Genomic DNA, 18,914 nt, shown 5'->3' with positions numbered 1-18,914 from the left:
ATGGGGGGGGGAAGAGACAGCCAGGGGCTCCCCTCCCCCCTCCGCTGGCTCTACCGTCCTTAGGGTGGGCTCCCCCGAGTGTGGGGCAGGGGGTGGGGATGGATCCGAGGGGGCTGGGAGGGGAGGGGGGATTTGGGACTGAGGGGGGACCTGTGAGGGGATTTGAGGGGAGCTCAGGCTGTGGGAAGCTCTAGAGGGATTGGGGGATAGGAAGGGGGAGCTGGGGGTGTGGTGGCAGATCTAGGGGGCTGGGCTATTTGGGTGTCTGGGGTGGGGGTATTTGAAGGGGCTGGGGACAGATCTGGGGGGCTGGGGTATTTGGGAGCAGCTGGGGGGGAGGCAGATCTAGGGGGTGGGGTATTTGAGGGGGCTGGGGACAGATCTAGGGGGTTGGGTTGTCTGGGGTGAGTTGGGGGCCTGGAGGCAGACCTAGGGGGTGGGGGTATTTGGGGGGCTGGAATATGAGGGAGAAGGTCTGGTGCAGCAGAGGGGGCACCTGGCCATTTTAAGAGGCATGGTGTGTGGGTCCCCCCATGTGAACCCCGCCTGCCGGGTGCTGGTGGGGGCAGCAGGGTGTGACGGGAGGAAATAGAGGGAGATTAGCGGGGAAGGAGGGGAGGATGCGGGTGGGGGGGATCAAAGCAGCAAGTGAGGGGGGGTTTCCTCCAGGGGGGCAGAGCGACTAATTGGGGTCTGGATCTGAGAGAGAAAGAAACAGACACACACACCCCTCCCCGCCAGCCGGCTCTGCGACCTGCTGACCAAATTCCCCAACACCCAGCCTGGGGGGAGCTTGGAGAGAACCCAGGCGTCCTGGCTCCCAACCCCCCCTGCTCTGACCCAGCAGCACCCCACTCCCTGAGTCGGGGAGAGAACCCAGGAGTCCTGGCTCTCAGCCCCCGCTCTAACCCGCCAGGCCCCCTTTCCCTCCCCTCCCCGAGCCAGAGAGAGAACCCAGGAGTCCTGGCTCCCAGCCTCCCTCTGCTCTGATCCACCAGCCCCCAGTCCCCTCCCAGAGCCAGGGTGAGAACCCAGGAGTCCTGGCTCCCAGCCCCCCTTGCTCTAACCCACCAGCCCCTATTCCCCTCCCAGAGCCGGGAGAGAACCCAGGCGTCCGGGCTCCCAGCCCCCCCTGCTCTCACTCACCAGACCCCACTCCCCTCCCAGAGCCAGAAGAGAACCCAGGCGTTCGGGCTCGCACCCCCGCCCCTGCTCTAACCCACCAGACCCCCCAGCCCTCCCAGAGCCGGGAGAGAACCCAGGCGTCCTGGCTCCTGTGTGTGGATCCATGCGGGCTGGGGCTGCGATGGGGCGGAGCCAGACGGGGGGGGGTGGTGTATAGGGCAGACGAGCTCGCCGGGCAGCATCAGATCCTCAGCGCCCCGTGGGGTGAAGACAGCCCCCTCCGCGATGCTGCGGCTCCCGGCCCTGTGGCTCGGGCTAGGGACCCTGCTCTGCCTGCCCCACAGTCCGGCCGGCCGACCCAGCACCCAGCGCCTCAGCAAGGGCGTGGTGAGTGCCCGGACGCCTGGGTTCTCTCTCTGGCGCGGGGGGGGGGGGGGGGGTCTGGTGGATTGGGGCTGGGAGCCAGGACTCCTGGGTTCTCTCCCAGCTCTGAGAGGGGAGTGCGGGCTGGTGGGTTAGAGCAGGGGGGGCTGGGAGCCAGGACTCCTGGGTTCTCTCCCGGCTCTGGGAGGGGAGTGGGGGCTAATGAGTTAGAGCAGTGGGGTCTGGGAGCCGGGTCCCCTGGAAGGGCAGAAGGTGGGGGAGGGGAGCCCGGACGCCTGGGTTCTCTGGAGGGCAGTAGGGTGAAGGAGAGGAGCCCCTGTCTCTGCCAGATGCTCTGGGTTGGGAATCGACCCGCGTTTCGAGTCACTCCTCACCGCAGGCGCCGGCAGAGTGGACGCGAGAAACCCTTTAACTCCTGGCTGCTTCCTCTCCCCTACCCTGGGAGAGACCCACTGGATCCCAGATCTCCCGGGATCCAATCCACGACCCCGCCCGGGGAGTGACTTGCTCCCAGCAGCTGCACCTCCCCTCGGGATCCAGTCTGCTTCTGCCACTTCCCTGGGAAAGGGCCAACTGGATCCCACAGCTGTGGGTAGATCCCAGTAGATCCTGCTGCCTTCTGCCTCTTCAGAGTGATCTGCTGGGTCCCATGTTTATTTCCTGCCCTAGGTGATCCACTGGGTGGCTGCTTTGTTTGGCTCTTGTGGGGATCTCCTAGATCCCACCATGTGAGGGATCTCCTCCATGTCCAAATGGTCAAGGGGATCGACTCAATCCAATCTGTATCACAGGCAGGATTAACTAGATCCCAGCACTTATTGCCTGGCTCTGTGGGGAAGATCCACTTGATCCTGTATCCCAGACGCTACCCCTGGGAAACCCCCAATGGGTCCCAGTGGGAAGAATCGACAAGATCCCGCTCACCTCCATCGGGTCAGGTTGCCCCCTCACTCCTGTGGCTGGGATCAACTGGATCCCACAACTCCCCGATCCCAGGTCTGCCTTGGGCATGCGGGCGAGCGTGGGCCCACTCGATCCCGCCTTCTCCCACCACAGGAAGGGTTGACTGGGCTCCCATATTGTTTGTGCCTTGGGAGGGATCTAGTGGATTCGAGCTCCATCAGCTGCTGGCGGGTGGATCGGTCGGTCTCTGGTGGGAAGGATCCATCGACTCTCAGCTGTCAGATCCCAGCTCCACGTGTGAGGGACCCACTTGGGTCAGTTTTGGGGGGGAGGGGGAATCTGCTCACCCGCTGGATTCCCGAGTTATCCTTCTCTCCGGGAAGGGACCCACTAGGTCCCATCCCCCGGTGCCTTGCATCTGGGCCGGGTCGCTCGCCTTGTTCCCTTCCCCACCCCCCATCCAGCAGCAAGGGGGGAGGCAGAGGAGTTGGGGGGGCAGGGAAACCCTGGGGGCATCAGTTTGAACTTTGCTCTCCTCTGCCTGAACAGTGGGAGCTCTGAGCCCACGACCGAAGGGGGGGTGCAGGGAGCGAGAGCCCCCCACTGCGCCCCTCCCCCTCCCCAGTGCGCCTCTCCCCCTCCCCACAGCGCCCCTGTTGGACGAGGCCGGGACTGAGTAGCCAGGAGCTGCCCCCTTCTCTCAGGCTTTTAACCCTTTCCCTGCTATCCCCCCCCCAGGACTGGCTGACCCGCTACGGGTACCTGCCCCCCCCAGACCCCATGCAGGCCCGACTCCAGACTGAAGAAGGGCTGCACGACGCTGTCAGAATGATGCAGAAATTTGCGGGACTGCAGGAGACGGGGATTCTAGGTAGGTGTGGAGGGACACCTGGGTTCTCTTTCTGGGTCAAGGAGGGGAGTGGTGTCTAGTGGTTAGAGCAGGGGGGATGGGATCCAGGACTCCTGGGTTCTCTCCTCGGCTCTGGGAGGGGAGTAGGGGCTGGTGGCTGAGAGCAGTGGGAGCTGGGGACCAGGACTCCTGGGTTCTCTCCCCGGCTCTGGGAGGGGAGCAGGGGCTGGTGGGTTAGAGCAGGGGGGCTGGGACCCAGGACTCCTGGGTTCTCTCCCCAGCTCTGGGAGGGGAGTGGGGGCTGGTGGGTTAGAGCAGGGGGGCTGGGACCCAGGACTCCTGGGTTCTCTCCCGGCTCTGGGAGAGGAGTTGGGTCTAGTGGGTTAGAGCAGGGGGGGCTGGGAGCCAGGACTCCTGGGTTCTCTCCCCAGCTCTGGAAGGGGAGTGGGAGCTAGTGGTTAGAGTGGGGGGGCTGGGAGCCCGGACGCCTGGGTTCTATCCCCGCTCTGTCTGCAGACGACAGGACCCTGGCGATGATGGACCAGCCACGCTGCTCCCTCCCCGACATCATTGGCACCTCGGAGCTGATGCGCCGGAGGAAGCGTTACGCCCACAGCGGCAGCGTCTGGCCCATCAAGGACCTGACCTGGAGGTGAGCGCCGGATGCCTGGGTTCCTTTCTCGGTTTTCTCCTCTCCGGTCCCGTTTTCTCCTTCGCTCCCTTGTTCGCCTCTCGCCCTCTGTCTCGTCTCCTCCCCCGGTTTCTCATTCCCTCCTTTCCCGGCAGGGTCCGCTCCTACCCCCAGGCGTCCGGCCTGCCCCGGGACCACGTCCGCACCCTGCTTTTCTACGCCCTGCAGGCCTGGGCCAACGCCTCGGCCCTGACCTTCCGCGAGGCCCCCGGCACCGGCGCCGACATCCTGGTGGATTTCAGCCGCTCCTTCCACGAGGACGGGTACCCCTTTGACGGGCCGGGCAGCACCCTGGCCCACGCCTTCTTCCCCGGGGAGCACCCCATCTCCGGAGACACCCACTTCGACGACGAGGAGACCTGGATCTACGACCCGCAGGCCAAGCAGCAGGGTCAGTGTGTGAAGGGGGGGGATTGGCGGGGGTGCCGTGGGGCAGGGGGGCAGCAGGTGGGTCTGTCGGGTGGGGAGCAGCCTGGCGGGCAGTGGGGGACAGCGAGGGGTGCTCTGGAGTGGGTAGTGGTGTGGGGGGCACTGGGGAGAAGCAGGGGGCACTGTGGGCTGGGTAGCTTCTCCCCAGTGCCCCCCACACCACTACCCACCCCACAGCGCCACCTGTGGTGTTGGGGGGAAGCATAGTGCTGTGGGGCGGGTAGCAGCATGGGGGCAGCGGGGGCGCTGTGGGGTGTGTAGCGGCAGGGGGCGGCAGGGGCCACTGTGGGGCAGGTAGCAGCATGGGGGCAGCAGGGGGCGCTGTGGGGCAGGTAGCAGCATGGGGGCAGCAGGGGGCGCTGTGGGGCAGGTAGCAGCATGGGGGAAGCAGGGGGCGCTGTGGGGCAGGTAGCAGCATGGGGGAGGCAGGGGGCTCTGTGGGGTGTATAGCGGCAGGGGGCAGCAGGGGTCGCTGTGGGGCAGGTAGCAGCATGGGGGCGGCAGGGGGTGCTGTGGGGCAGGTAGCAGCATGGGGGCAGCAGGGGTGCTGTGGGGCGGGTAGCAGCATGGGGGCAGCAGGGGGTGCTGTGGGGCGGGTAGCAGCATGGGGGCAGCAGGGGGCGCTGTGGGGCAGGTAGCAGCATGGGGGCAGCAGGGGGTGCTGTGGGGCGGGTAGCAGCATGGGGGCAGCAGGGGGCGCTGTGGGGCGGGTAGCAGTGCGGAGGGAGTAGGGGGCAGCAGGGGGCGCTGTGGGGCGGGTAGCAGTGCGGAGGGAGTGGGGGGCAGCAGGGGGCACTGTGGGGCAGGTAGCAGCATGGGGGCAGCAGGGGGCACTATGGGGCGGGTAACAGCAGGGGGCAGCAGGGGGTGCTGTGGGGTGGGTAGCAGTACAGAGGGGGTGGGGGGGAGCAGGGGGTGCTGTGGGGCGGGTAACAGCAGGGGGCAGCAGGGGCGCTGTGGGGCAGGTAGCAGCATGGGGGCAGCAGGGGGCGCTGTGGGGTGGGTAGCAGTGCGGAGGGAGTGGGGGGCAGCAGGGGGCGCTGTGGGGTGGGTAGCAGTGCGGAGGGAGTGGGGGGCAGCAGGGGGTGCTGTGGGGCGGGTAGCAGTACAGAGGGGGTGGGGGGCAGCAGGGGGTGCTGTGGGGCGGGTAACAGCAGGGGGCAGCAGGGGGTGCTGTGGGGTGGGTAGCAGTACAGAGGGGGTGGGGGCAGCAGGGGGTGCTGTGGGGTGGGTAACAGCAGGGGGCAGCAGGGGGTGCTGTGGGGCAGGTAGCAGCATGGGGGCAGCAGGGGGCACTGTGGGGTGGGTAGCAGTGCGGAGGGAGTAGGGGGCAGCAGGGGGCGCTGTGGGGTGGGTAGCAGTACAGAGGGGGTGGGGGGGAGCAGGGGGTGCTGTGGGGCGGGTAACAGCATGGGGGCAGCAGGGGGCACTATGGGGCGGGTAACAGCAGGGGGCAGCAGGGGGTGCTGTGGGGTGGGTAGCAGTACAGAGGAGGTGGGGGCAGCAGGGGGTGCTGTGGGGTGGGTAACAGCAGGGGGCAGCAGGGGGCGCTGTGGGGCTGGTAGCAGCATGGGGGCAGCAGGGGGCGCTGTGGGGTGGGTAGCAGTGCAGAGGGGGTGGGGGGCAGCAGGGGGTGCTGTGGGGCGGGGTAACAGCAGGGGGCAGCAGGGGCGCTGTGGGGCAGGTAGCAGCATGGGGGCAGCAGGGGGCTCTGTGGGGTGTGTAGCGGCAGGGGGCAGCAGGGGGCGCTGTGGGGTGGGTAGCAGTGCGGAGGGAGTGGGGGGCAGCAGGGGGTGCTGTGGGGCGGGTAGCAGCATGGGGGCAGCAGGGGGCGCTGTGGGGCAGGTAGCAGCATGGGGGCAGCAGGGGGCGCTGTGGGGCAGGTAGCAGCATGGGGGCAGCAGGGGGCGCTGTGGGGCAGGTAGCAGCATGGGGGAAGCAGGGGGCTCTGTGGGGTGTATAGCGGCAGGGGGCAGCAGGGGTCGCTGTGGGGCAGGTAGCAGCATGGGGGCGGCAGGGGGTGCTGTGGGGCAGGTAGCAGCATGGGGGCAGCAGGGGTGCTGTGGGGCGGGTAGCAGCATGGGGGCAGCAGGGGGCGCTGTGGGGCAGGTAGCAGCATGGGGGCAGCAGGGGGTGCTGTGGGGCGGGTAGCAGCATGGGGGCAGCAGGGGGCGCTGTGGGGCGGGTAGCAGTGCGGAGGGAGTAGGGGGCAGCAGGGGGCGCTGTGGGGCGGGTAGCAGTGCGGAGGGAGTGGGGGGCAGCAGGGGGCACTGTGGGGCAGGTAGCAGCATGGGGGCAGCAGGGGGCACTATGGGGCGGGTAACAGCAGGGGGCAGCAGGGGGTGCTGTGGGGTGGGTAGCAGTACAGAGGAGGTGGGGGCAGCAGGGGGTGCTGTGGGGTGGGTAACAGCAGGGGGCAGCAGGGGGCGCTGTGGGGCTGGTAGCAGCATGGGGGCAGCAGGGGGCGCTGTGGGGTGGGTAGCAGTGCAGAGGGGGTGGGGGGCAGCAGGGGGTGCTGTGGGGCGGGTAACAGCAGGGGGCAGCAGGGGCGCTGTGGGGCAGGTAGCAGCATGGGGGCAGCAGGGGGCTCTGTGGGGTGTGTAGCGGCAGGGGGCAGCAGGGGGCGCTGTGGGGTGGGTAGCAGTGCGGAGGGAGTGGGGGGCAGCAGGGGGTGCTGTGGGGCGGGTAACAGCAGGGGGCAGCAGGGGCGCTGTGGGGCAGGTAGCAGCATGGGGGCAGCAGGAGGTGCCGTGGGCCAGGCAGCGGCCAGGGGGCTGTAGTGGCTCACTGCTCCCCTTCCCCCAGATGCCGGCACTGATCTCTTCGCCGTGGCGGTTCACGAGTTCGGTCACGCCCTGGGCCTGGCCCACTCCTCCACCAAGGAGTCCATCATGATGCCCTATTACCAGGGCCCCGTGGGGCTGCCCCACCTCTACCAGCTGCCCCCCGATGACGCCCTCGGCATCCAGACCCTGTACGGTGAGCAGCCGGCCCGGCCCTGTGCCCCTCCTCCCCTCTTCTCTCCTTCCTTCCCGCTTCCACCCTGTCTTCCCAGGCCTCGTTCCTCCAGTCGTCAGCTAGTGCTTCGTTAATTCCTTCCCTTCGTTTATCCCTTCGCTTGTTCACTCGTTTGTTCTGCTCCAGGGAGGAGACAACTTCGCCCAGGGGAGGATTCGCCAGCACGGCCCATCCCTACCCAGCCCCGCATCCCCGATCTGCCACCCCACCGACCCACCCAGCAGTGAGTATCGGCTCCCTGGCCCCACGTCGCTTCTCCCCTGCCACCTGCCCCCTTTCTCCTTCACCCCGTCGCCCCCCCTGCACTGAGCCTCCTTCCCCCCTGCCTGCCGGGGCTGTCCGGTGCACCCCACTTGTGTTGGTCTGTCTGTCCCCGCAGGCCCCACCCGCCGGCCCCCGATCGCTGTCAGGCCCATTTTGACGCCATCGCCAATATCCGCGGGGAGGTTTTCTTCTTCAAGAGTGAGTCGCTTCCCGCCCGCCCCGCAGCCCAATTTCATGTGGTGGGGAGTCCCATGGGTTAACGCCATCGCCCCCCCCCACGTCTCCTCTCAGAGGGGCATCATGGGAGTCAGTTCAAGCTCCTTATAATCTCATGTAGCATGGAGTCCCATTGGGTAACAACACATTTCTGCAGCAACCTCACTATGATTTCATGAGGCAGGGAGTCCCACAGGCTAACGGTGCATGGTTTGGCAAGCAAGCTCCCTGTACTTTGATGTGGCTCGAATTCCCACTGGCAGCACTGGTTTCTGGGCATCTGTCAAACTGATCTCTTAGTTAGCAGCACGGGTTTTGCACAGCTTAATTAGGGCACATTTCTTGTGGTGGGGAGTTTGGCAAGTTACTGGTCGGGGGGGGGGGGTTTGTTGATCACAGTCCAACTTCCGGTGGTAAGAAGTGAAAAGAATCATTGCAAACTTGTGATTAACATCATTTTTGCAGCTCATTGTACATTTCCTGTGGGGGGAAGTTCCGCAGATTAACCCAATTTCTCCCCAGCCCCGGGGAAGCGGGGGGCGGGCGTGCGGTTTCTTGGAGGAGGCTTGGGGAGGAGAGAGTTTGGCAGGATAACAGCCCCTCTATGCAGCCTGCAATGGGAGGTTGCTCTGGAGGGGTGTCCCACAGGCTAAGTTCACTTGAATGTCCAAATTAATGTAGCGTGGAGTTCCATAGGCTAACACCACTTTCGGAGCAGTGGGGGGGGTCATTTCTGCCCCCCCAATGTCTGGGTCCCCCACTTCTCTGACAGAGAAGCATTTCTGGAGGATGCAGCCGGCCCGTAACCTGGTTTCCCTGGAGCCAGCGCAGACGCAACGCTTCTGGATGGGGCTCCCCCCGGATTTTGGGGCGATCGATGCAGTCTATGAGCGGAGTAATGACAGCAAGATCATCTTCTTCATTGGTGAGGGGGGGGTGACCCCCACATTACACCTGAACCTCCTTGTATCTCCAGCCTGCCCCACACAACGCTGCATCCCATAAACCCCTCATCAATCCCATATGACCACACAGCCTGCCCCACAATGTAACACTGCACCCCATAAGTCTCCTAGCCTGACCTCTATAGCCCCCCGAGCCTGCTCCACTGCACCCCCTAGCTTGCAGCCTGCCCTGTATAAGAGCACCCATACCCACCCCCCGATGGGATCTCCAGGGTGCAGCCTGGGACTAGGGTACCGCTAACTCTCCAGCCGGGGCCGTCTCTCACAATGCAATGCCAGTGACAGGCAGCAAACCCCTCCAGGCGCTGCGATCACTCAGCCGTCAGCATGTGGAGCCCCCACACCCAGCTGGATGGCGTGAATGCTCCCAGAGCAGCTCACGATTCACTCAGAGAAAGGCACCAGCCAATCCCCCAGCTCCCCCAGCCTTGCCCCCCAGAAATCTTCCACCTGACACTGAGCTCGACTCCCTTCCTTCGCCACTTCATCAGAGGAAATGGGGACACGCCCAGGCTTTGCAGCCCGAGCTGAGATTCCCCCGAGCGCTCCAGCCCGAACCCCCTGTTCTAGATAAAGCGTCTGACAGGTGTAGTCACGACAGGAAGCCGCGTGTGAGTGATGAGACGTCGCGAGCGCTGGTAAACCCCAGCCTCCAGCTGCTGCAGCTCCCTGGTGTGCTCGGGCTCTCTCCTCGCTGCAACGCTAACCTGGAACCTGCGCCCCCTCGCTCGGCTTTCTGCTTTTTCTGTTCCTCCTTCCTGGGCCCAAAACCACCAAACAGAAAATAACCAACCGGCTCTTGCTGTTCCCAGCCACCGCCCTTAAAGACTCTCTTAAAATCTTCACACCAGTGGAGGAAGCACAAATCTCGCTCGGTACGACAAGCTGTGCGTTTCACCCCACTCGCTGCACCACTGTTGTCAATACACTGGCTGGATTCCCGTCCCGCCTGGGACCAGTCTCCTCAGGTCAAAGTCTGTGTCTTCCAGGCGCTGAGGTGGAGAAGGAGACCAAGTGATGCTGTCTCTGTCCCTCCTTTATACTTTCTTCCAGCTGCTAGAAAGATCCTGGCTGGGACTCGGGGCTGAGCAGCCCCATTTGGGTCCATGACCTCTCCAAGGAGCCCCTGAGAGAGATCATTCTTCTTGAGGGGCCGTCAGCCCCCGTCTGGCCAGGGACAGCTGCTCTTTTGTCGCTCCTGAAAGGCTGGTTGTGGGGTTCCCGACCTCCCAACGGATTTCAGTCACACATAGAGCACAGCTTCCTAACGCCCGATCCAGAGACGTTCCCCATCCGCCAGGGGGTCGTGGTCAGCAGATCAAGGCTTTTAAACCAGCCCTGACAAGGCAGCTTTGTACAAACCCCGTCACCCTCAAATCAGTGATGAACACAGCGTTGATTCCCAGGGTGTTATTTCAAGGTACAGTCACACCTCCACCCTTCGCAGCGATGTGAATCACTGACTGACACGGAGGCCGTGGGCCCAAGGTCCACTCCCAAGCGTTGCTAAACATTGTGGTGTTACCCACAGGTGCTCTTGCAAAGTCTGTTAACACTTTGTGGCCCCTCTCCCGTGATCTCACAAGCTGGTGTGTGTGTGTCTTCCCTGGGTGGGTGGAGAACATCTCTATATGTCTGTGTAGCCGTTAACCAAACTCTATCACAGATCAGTCTGTGTGAGTGTCTTGGTCAGATCGTGCCTTCTGCTGGATACTGTGATTTGCTCAAAACCCATCGTGTCTTTGAAATCCTCCGTGAGCCTCAGCACGCATTCTGTTCCTGGGGGTTTTCCCTTCAGTGGGGGTCCTCCAGCCGCTCACCGCTGTGGGGCTCTGGGGTGTAGTGAGGGAAGGATGTCAGGGGACTGTGCATGTTGGCTAACGCCCGCGGAGCTGTCTCTCATCCGCAGGGTTATGCACGTGCAAATATTCCATCTCCCCTCTTGGGGATGGGTGGGGAAGGACCCTACAGGGCTGCGATCTCTTTGGCCAGAGGTGCTTTTCCTGGCATCTCTCCCTCAGCTGCTTCCTGTGTCTCACCTGCCCGGGGGAAGTCCTTCTCCCCTCTGCCAGCTGGGACCCTTGCGTTCCCCCCCCCCCCAACCATCGCCTGGAAACCTGCTGCACTCATCTCCTCGGCTATCACAGGCGTGGGTTCCAGAGACACGGTTACTCTCCAAAAGCCTATCAGGAGCAGCGTCCTGAAGACCTGGATCGGGGTATCCTCCGTCACCCCCTTTCTCTGTCTCTGAGAGGTCAGCTGCACGACTGCTCCCCTCCGGGAGGTCGGTTACACCGTTCCCGGGTCACAGGCTGGGTGCACAGATGCTGAATCAACCGCTGTGCCCTGGGTGTCCTCTGCCAAGTGATCAGTGAGGAGACATTCCCGTACTCCCGCTATACCTGCCCCAGTCTCCTCCTCGGAGGGCCCCCTCGGAGACCCATCTCTCCATGCTCTCTAGAGCGGGGTCTGTCCCTGTTCAGCCAGCAGCTAATGCCCTGGACGCTCACTCACGAGTCCTTCTCGCATGAACAGAGCAACAAGACCCGAAGGTGCAAACAATTCGATGTTTCTTGGGGTGAATTTCCAGCAGCTTAAATCCAACTTCCTTTGTCCTGATTTTCGAATCCCCACTTCCTTCCTGTTTGCCCCAATGCACTTAGCAATATTCTCAGCTCCACCTCAACCAAGCACTTTGCTGAAATGTCCCTAACTCATCCTAACATACTGTAACACGATTCTCCAGCCAATTACATCCCCCTCCCCTCACTAACTTACCCCAGCAAAGCGAATTATACAGCAGCCAGAAACACGGGGAACCAGACAGATTAACACTAGAAAAGTGGGGGCCATGAAGATCCAACAGACAGAAATGAGGGTTTCACACCATTGAGAAGTGATTCCCTGCCAGACAGGGTGTTATCAAATCAAACTGAGTTTTCTTTAACCGTCTTTAGCTGGTGGTGACGGGCACTCTCAGGACAGGACTGTATTTCCAACAGCCCAATCCCACCTGATTTCAATGTGACGGGTTTGGGGTGTGAGGACGTGACCGTTCCCTTCCCAGCGTATGGCTGCCCCTGCTGCTTGGCCAATGGCCTTAGCCGAAGAACAGAGCCTCAGACTGTCCCAGCGAGAGGCCCTGGCACAGATTGTCTCTCTGGTACCTCCACGACCAGCTAAATGATTCACATAGACCTACATCCTTAAAGTCCAGACCTTTGCAGGCAGGCGTGAATATCTGTGTCCTCACATCCTTTCCCTGCGGGGTCCCGGCAGAAGGCTCCTTGCTACACAGGGGGCGGGAGAATCATTACCAGTTAGCACGTCAGTGGGGGCATCTATCGTCACCACTCCCGCCTTTCATTCACTTTCCAGCCCGCCAGTCTGGATGTGCATTTTGGCCAAAGGCACAGGAGTCCTGCCGCCTCTCCCGGTGCACGTCACCTTCCTGAACTGCCCTCTGCTGCGCCACCACAATCTGCTCTCGTCTCGTCCCATGTTCCCTGCCCCAATCCAGACCCCCTCGCTGTGCGCCGTGTTCAGCTCTGCAGAGGCTAATCCCACAAACCCGTCCGGTGAGGGGCAGGCGCCCGAGGGGCTTCTGTGCTCAGGGCAGAGACATTAACGCTGGCTGCTTCCTCCTAGCCCAGGGCTGAGTGGAATTACACTCCAAGCACCTCTTGGGCTCTTCTCTTTCCACAGGAGATTTGGGGTGGAGGGGGGGCAGGAATGGCTTTGGGGAGATGAATGCCCAGCCTCCCAGCCACCCTCCTTCCCAGGGGTAAAATGGGAACCCTGTGGGACGGGTTGGACCCCCCCACCCCATCAGGGATGCCGCCTGATTTACTGGGGTTTCACTGAGCCCCTCCTGCTCCACCAGCCTGGGTTCCCTCCCCGTTTTGCTGAGTTAGGCTCTCCAGCCTCTGGCAGCGCACACAGATAGGGCCACACCCTGCTGCAGGCCCAGCTCGGTGTGAGAGGGCTCCCCCAGCACCCACCCCTTTGGGGGGATAAACCCAACAGAATCCTGTCTGGCCCCGTATAGACAGATCTGCACAGCTCAGGCCCAAAACAATTCCCCCTCTCCCTCGCTGAAGAGAGAGGTGCACTGCTTCCGTTAGAAATGGCACAACCTGGGTTTAATAATGAACAAAATCAGTTTATTGACTGTGAGAGGCAGATTGTAAGTGATGATAAGGGCCAGCAAACAGAAGAAAGCGGATCCCTGAGCACATCACAAAACACGCAAACCAAGCTCGATTCACTAGAGAAACAGGTTACAAACCTCCCCAGGCTAAATGCTGAACTAGGCAGGATGCAGAGTTGCTGTAGCTCAGAGCTCTGGTTATTTCTTCTTACAGCCTGGCCCCGTCTCAGCCTGGACCCACCCCTGCCTTTCCCCTCAGGTTCGTTCCCTTGTCCCGCCAGGTACTTTCAACAGTCCCTCTTCTTGGGCAGGCCGTGGAGGAGAGTCCAGATCAGCCCCTCCCCAGCCTTACAAAGGATTGTCCTAAGGCAGGAACCCTTTGCTTGACCCAGTGGGAAAGCACCAGCGTGTCCAAGGGGATATTTTGCATCAGGCGACGTTACCACCTGACCTTGCAGTGTCAAAGCAGCATCCCAGGAAACGCCTCAGGAAGGTGGGAGATTAGTGTCTTCGGAGCTCTAGTGTCCTCCGTAAATGGCCCCTTGCGGCTGACTGTCTGGTGGGTGTCCCCCCACCACCCCGAGGGCACTCACAGTTGTAATTGTTACACAGTCAATATCCCTAACTCCAGATACAGAAACGATACGTGCGTGCGAATTGGATAATCCCATTCAGGAAATCAGAACCTCTCCAATGATACCTCACCTGAGCCATCTGGCATAAACAACATCTCCGTTATGCCATATTCAGATCAGAACCAGCTTTCTCTGAACACCAGGGGGACATCACACCCTGCGTCCCACCAGCTTTCAATCCCTCTCTCTGGGCTTTACCCGCAATAGAACCTGGGGCTGCCGAAAGGCGTCGGCGAGCGATGCCGTCTCCTCCAGAGGCTTCGCATTTTTCTCCCATCCACCCCGCTTCACCTCATCTTTACATATGCTCAGGAAATGCAGATCAAACGTTGCTTCAAAACGTGCAAGTCCAGTTCCCCTCACCCATTTCCCCACCGGATCTTTCACCCTGTTTACTTGTTCCCCGCCCCAGCCTCTCTCCAGATTGCTAAACTTCGCCTGCTATGTGTCAGGCGGAGTCTGAAATCATTTTACAGCCGTGTCTTCGAATTTACACTGATCTAAAGCGTCCTGAGCTGGCATTTCATGGACTCTATTCAGAGCCTCGCCGGTTACCTTTGCAGTCAGGGTGGGGCCTCTCATCACGCACAGCTTCTAAAAGCAGTAAAATTGTTGGTCCCATCGTCTGCCTTCTCGTATGCAGGACACAACAGTTACCAGGGGTGGATTTTTTTTTTTATCAGTTTTAATTTTCACAGTGGTGGGAAATTATTGGGGGAGGTCAGATCAGCTTTTAATAACGGTAAAGTTGAGATTCAAAGCGTCCAAGCTTGTGAAGACACAAGGCGAGATACGGGGTGGGGGAGGTAATACCTGTGTTCGGACCAGCTTTGGCTGGTGAACGAGACAGGCCCTCTGGAGCTCCACAGACCAGAGAAGAGCTCGGGGAGTTCAAAGCTCGTCTCTTTCACCAACCAGCGTGGGCCCGATAACGATAATACCTCCCCCACCGTGCGGCTCTCGTATCCAGGTACCAGCATGGCCACAACAAAACAGCACAAACCACCGAGTGTCCCTGTCACATGTCAAGGTCTACAAAATAACGATCCGAAAACCAGCACCTCAACCCCAGCCCAGCCCAGCGCCCCTCCCAGAGCCTGACCCCAGCACCCAGTCCCCCTCGCACACCCCCTCGCACACCCCAACCCTCTGTCCCGGCCCAGAGCCTGCACCCAGCCCCCCTCGCACACCCCAACCCCAGCCCAGCCCAGCGCCCCTCCCAGAGCCTGACCCCAGCACCCAGCCCCCCTCGCACACCCCAACCCCAGCCCAGCCCAGCGCCCCTCCCAGAGCCTGACCCCAGCACCCAGCCCCCCCCGCACACCCCAACCCCAGCCCAGCCCAGCGCCCCTCCCAGAGCCTGACCCCAGCACCCAGCCCCCCTCGCACACCCCAACCCCAGCCCAGCCCAGCGCCCCTCCCAGAGCCTGACCCCAGCACCCAGCCCCCCCCGCACACCCCAACCCCAGCCCAGCCCAGAGCCTGACCCCAGCACCCAGCCCCCCTCGCAAACCCCAACCCCAGCCCAGCGCCCCTCCCAGAGCCTGACCCCAGCACCCAGCCCCCCTCCCACACCCCAACCCCAGCCCAGCCCAGCGCCCCTCCCAGAGCCTGACCCCAGCACCCAGCCCCCCTCGCACACCCCAACCCCAGCCCAGCCCAGCGCCCCTCCCAGAGCCTGACCCCAGCACCCAGCCCCCCTCGCACACCCCAACCCCAGCCCAGCCCAGCGCCCCTCCCAGAGCCTGACCCCCGCACCCAACCCCCCTCGCACACCCCAACCCTCTGTCCCGGCCCAGAGCCTACACCCAGCACCCAACCCCCCTCCCAGAACCCACAAGCAGCACCCAACCCCCCTCGCACACCCCAACCCCAGCCCAGCCCAGCGCCCCTCCCAGAGCCTGCACCCAGCACCCAACCCCCCTCCCAGAGCCTTAGGTGGGGGTGGGGGATGGGGGTGGTGGGACTTGGACCCATTCTGAGCACCAAAAATGCGGCAAACCTGCCGCCCGGCTCTGTTGCCCGGTGACGTGCTGCTGCCTCTGCTGGGCCAAGCCCTCGGCTTGTTCCCGGGCCCCTCGGTCCAACTCTTTGTGTGGTTTCCCCTCTGGCCTCGCTGCTTCCCTCTCTAGGCGCGCTGGTAAACCCCAGCCTCCAGCGGCTGCGGCTGCCCGGCGTGCTCGGGCTCTCTCCTCGCTGCAACGCTAGCCTGGAACCTGCGCCCCCTCGCTCGGCTTTCTGCTTTTTCTGTTCCTCCTTCCCAGGCCCGAAACCAGCAAACCGAAAATAACCAACTGGCTCTTGGCTGTTCCCAGCCACCGCCCTTAAAGCCTCTCTTAAAATCTCCACACCAGTGGAGGAAGCGCAAATCTCGCTTGGTACGACAAGCTGTGCGTTTCACCCCACTTGCTGCGGCACTGGGACTCCTGGGGTGCAGCCTGGGGCTGTGGGACAGCCGTGCCCCCTGAACTCTCCAGCCAGGGCCGTGTCTCACAATGCAATGCCAGTGACACGCAGCAAACCTCTCCAGGTGCTGCGATCACTCAGCCGTCCGCATGTGGAGCCCCCACACCCAGCTAAACTGTGTGAATGCTCCTGGGAGCGGGACCAGCCAACCCCCCCCAGCCTTGCACCCTGGAAATACACCGTCTGACATTGCTCCCGAGTCCCTTGGACAGTGCAAGCTCGTTAATTAGTTCATCAGAGGGAAGTGGACACACACCAGCCTTTGTAACCTGAGCTGAGATTCCCCCAAGCACCTTAACCAAACCCCACTGTTCTAGGTGAAACATCCAGCAGGTTTATTGACGACAGGAGGACGGGTTATTAAGTGATGAGAAGTCGCAGGCGCACGTCCAGATTCCACAGCCTAAGCAGGATTTGACCCGAGCAGTCTCCGACCCGAAAGGATGGTCCAGGCAGTACGGTGGCTGGATTCCTGTCCCGCCCCAGACCAGTATCCCCAGTTCAAAGTCTGTGTCTTCCAGCCTGTCTTCCAGGCGCTGAGATGGGGAAGGAGAGAAGCCAAGTGATGCTGTCTCTGTCCCTCCTTTATACTTTCTTCCAGCTGCTAGAAAGATCCTGGCTGGACTCGGGGCTGAGCAGCCCCGTTGGGTCCATGACCTCTCCAAGGAGTCCTGAGGAGCCGATCCCCTGAGGGGCCGTCAGCCCCCGTCTGGGCAGGGACAGCTGCTCTTCTGTCGCTCCTGACAGGCTGGTTGTGGGGTTCCCGACCTCCCAGCGGATTTCAGTCACACATGGAGCAAAACTTCCTAATGCCCCATCCAGGGACGCTCCCCATCCGCCAGGGTGTCGTGGTCAGCAGATCAAGGCTTTTAAACCAGCCCTGACAAGGCAGCTTTGTACAACCCCCGTCACCCCCACATCAGTGGGGAACGGGGGTTCCCGGGCTGCGGTTTGGAGATAGTGTCAGACCCCCCACAGCCTGACCACTCATAAACCCCCCAGCTTCCCCACAGAACACTGCACCCCATAACCACACCAGCCTGCTCCTACCTCCTGCCTGCCCTACATATCGCTGCACCCCATAACCACCCCAGCCTACCTCCTGCCCCCAGCCTGCCCTACAAACCACTGCACCCCATAACCACCCCAGCCTGCCCCTGTGCACCCATTAACCCCCCAAGGTGAATCCCCAGCCCACCCCCCACTCTGCCACCCTCCATACTGACTCTCCACCCTCTCCACAGGGCAGCATTTCTGGGTCTTCACTGACACCCGGGTGGATCCAGGGTGTCCCCGCCCCATCACTGACCTGGGGCTGCCCCCGGGGGTCAGAGTGGAGGCGGCCTTTGTCTGGGGGCACAATGGCAAGACCTACCTCTTCGAGAGCTCCCGCTACTGGCGCTTCGACGACCGAGCTGGAAACGTGGAGCCCGGGTACCCCAGGTCCGTGACCCTCTGGAAGGGGGTGCCCCCTGGGCTGGATGACATCATCAGCTGGAACGATGGTAGGTGGCATTCCCAGTGGTAGGGAGTTCCCCAGGTTAACGGTGCTCCTCTAGCTGTGTTTCAAGTGGCAAGGAGTCCCCCAGGCTAGCAGAGTGTCTCCAGAAGCATTCCCAGTGTGGGCGGGAGTCCCCTAGGCTAACAATGCATCGCTGGAATTTCCCAGTGGCAGGCAGTTCCCCAGGCTAACGCTGCTTCTCAGGCGGGCCTCCTTCGCTGACAGCCAGCTGGGCAGCCTGGTGTCAAGCTCCCTCTCGTGGCACAGAGCGGTATTGCGGTGCCGCCCATCCAAAGTCACCCCTGCAGCGAGTGCCCTGTTCTCATCTCTCTCTCTCCTCTGCAGGAAGCACCTACTTCTTCAAGGGCACCCAGTACTGGCGGTTTCTGGGGGGCAGCGTGGAGGCTGAGAGCGGGTACCCCAGGTCAGCCCCCCAGGACTGGATGTACTGCCAGGGTTCCCCCACCGCATCGCCAGCCCCGGGGCCCCGGGGAGGAAGCAGGGAGCCTGGAGGTGGCCAGTGTCTCTGCAGTGGGGCCGTGCCGGGCCACCTGCCGGCCTTCCTGACTTGGACCCTGGCTCTGGCATGGGCCCTGCGGTGACACCTGCTGTGCTGCGCCGATGCACTTTACGCCCCACCGTATCCCACCGCTGGCACCACAGGGCAGCTGGGTGCACGGAGCTGGCTGTCTGTGTGCAGTATCCCACTGCTGCCACCAGAGGGTGCAGCATGCCCAGGCGAACAGCAGAGTGTGTGTGGGGGGGTGTCTGTCGGGGTTATTTCTCGCTTGCCCCGTTTGCTGGGTGACTGTGTCGGGGGGTGGGGGTTAATGGGGAGGCCGGGCCGGGCCGTGGGACAGCGTGGGGAGGGGGATTGAGGGGAGCCCATGAAATTGTCCAACCCAGAGTTTTCTAATAAAAGCCAATGGAAACAGCTGGCTGGTGTCTGGATGGGGGGGGTGTTGGACCGGGGGCACGTGGGCAGGCGGGAGGGGGGCAAATGGCACAACTGGGCCAGCTGGGGGGGTGAGTGCAGGACCCACTGCACTGCTCCTCCCCACACACCCTCATCCCCTCCATCCCCCACACCCTAGTCCATCCCCCCACCTCTCCAACCACCCATCCCCCCCATCCCCTCCATCCCCACACCCTAGTCCATCCCCCCACCTCTCCAACCACCCATCCCCCCCATCCCCTCCATCCCCACACCCTAGTCCATCCCCCCACCTCTCCAACCACCCATCCCCCCCATCCCCTCCATCCCCACACCCTAGTCCATCCCCCCACCTCTCCAACCACCCATCCCCCCATCCCCTC

At 62.6% G+C, this 18,914-nt stretch overlaps 1 protein-coding gene across 2 annotated transcripts; it reads left to right on the top strand.

Annotated features, from left to right (window-relative positions):
- The first annotated feature begins 1,366 nt into the window (after nt 1-1,366).
- On the top strand, nt 1,367-18,700 carry MMP25 (matrix metallopeptidase 25). 2 transcript variants are annotated; one of them, XM_050952354.1, is made up of 11 exons: nt 1,423-1,512; nt 2,566-2,707; nt 3,151-3,283; nt 3,779-3,914; nt 4,049-4,344; nt 7,188-7,361; nt 7,527-7,623; nt 7,780-7,862; nt 8,653-8,805; nt 17,341-17,601; nt 17,943-18,699. In XM_050952354.1, the coding sequence occupies exons 3-11, from the start codon at nt 3,193-3,195 to the stop codon at nt 18,197-18,199; spliced, it is 1,548 nt and encodes a 515-aa protein (XP_050808311.1). In that variant the 5' UTR covers nt 1,423-1,512; nt 2,566-2,707; nt 3,151-3,192; the 3' UTR covers nt 18,200-18,699. The 2 variants fall into 2 exon arrangements, with proteins under 2 accessions (XP_050808310.1, XP_050808311.1); XM_050952353.1 differs by lacking the exon at nt 2,566-2,707 and having other exon boundaries at nt 1,367-1,512; nt 17,943-18,700.
- Nucleotides 18,701-18,914: the final 214 nt, after the last annotated feature.

The sequence above is a fragment of the Gopherus flavomarginatus genome, chromosome 5 (assembly GCF_025201925.1).
Source record: "Gopherus flavomarginatus isolate rGopFla2 chromosome 5, rGopFla2.mat.asm, whole genome shotgun sequence".
NCBI lineage: Eukaryota > Metazoa > Chordata > Testudines > Testudinidae > Gopherus > Gopherus flavomarginatus.
Note: the sequence above shows the minus strand (reverse complement) of the source record. Positions and strands in the feature narration are given on the sequence as shown.

Coding starts and splice junctions, on each gene's coding strand:
- MMP25 (XM_050952353.1), top strand. CDS start 1,411: ATGCTGCGGCTCCCGGCCCTGTGGCTCGGGCTAGGGACCCTGCTCTGC. Junction 1,513..3,150: donor AGCGCCTCAGCAAGGGCGTG/GTGAGTGCCCGG, acceptor TCCCCCCCCCAG/GACTGGCTGACCCGCTACGG. Junction 7,624..7,779: donor CCCCACCGACCCACCCAGCA/GTGAGTATCGGC, acceptor CTGTCCCCGCAG/GCCCCACCCGCCGGCCCCCG.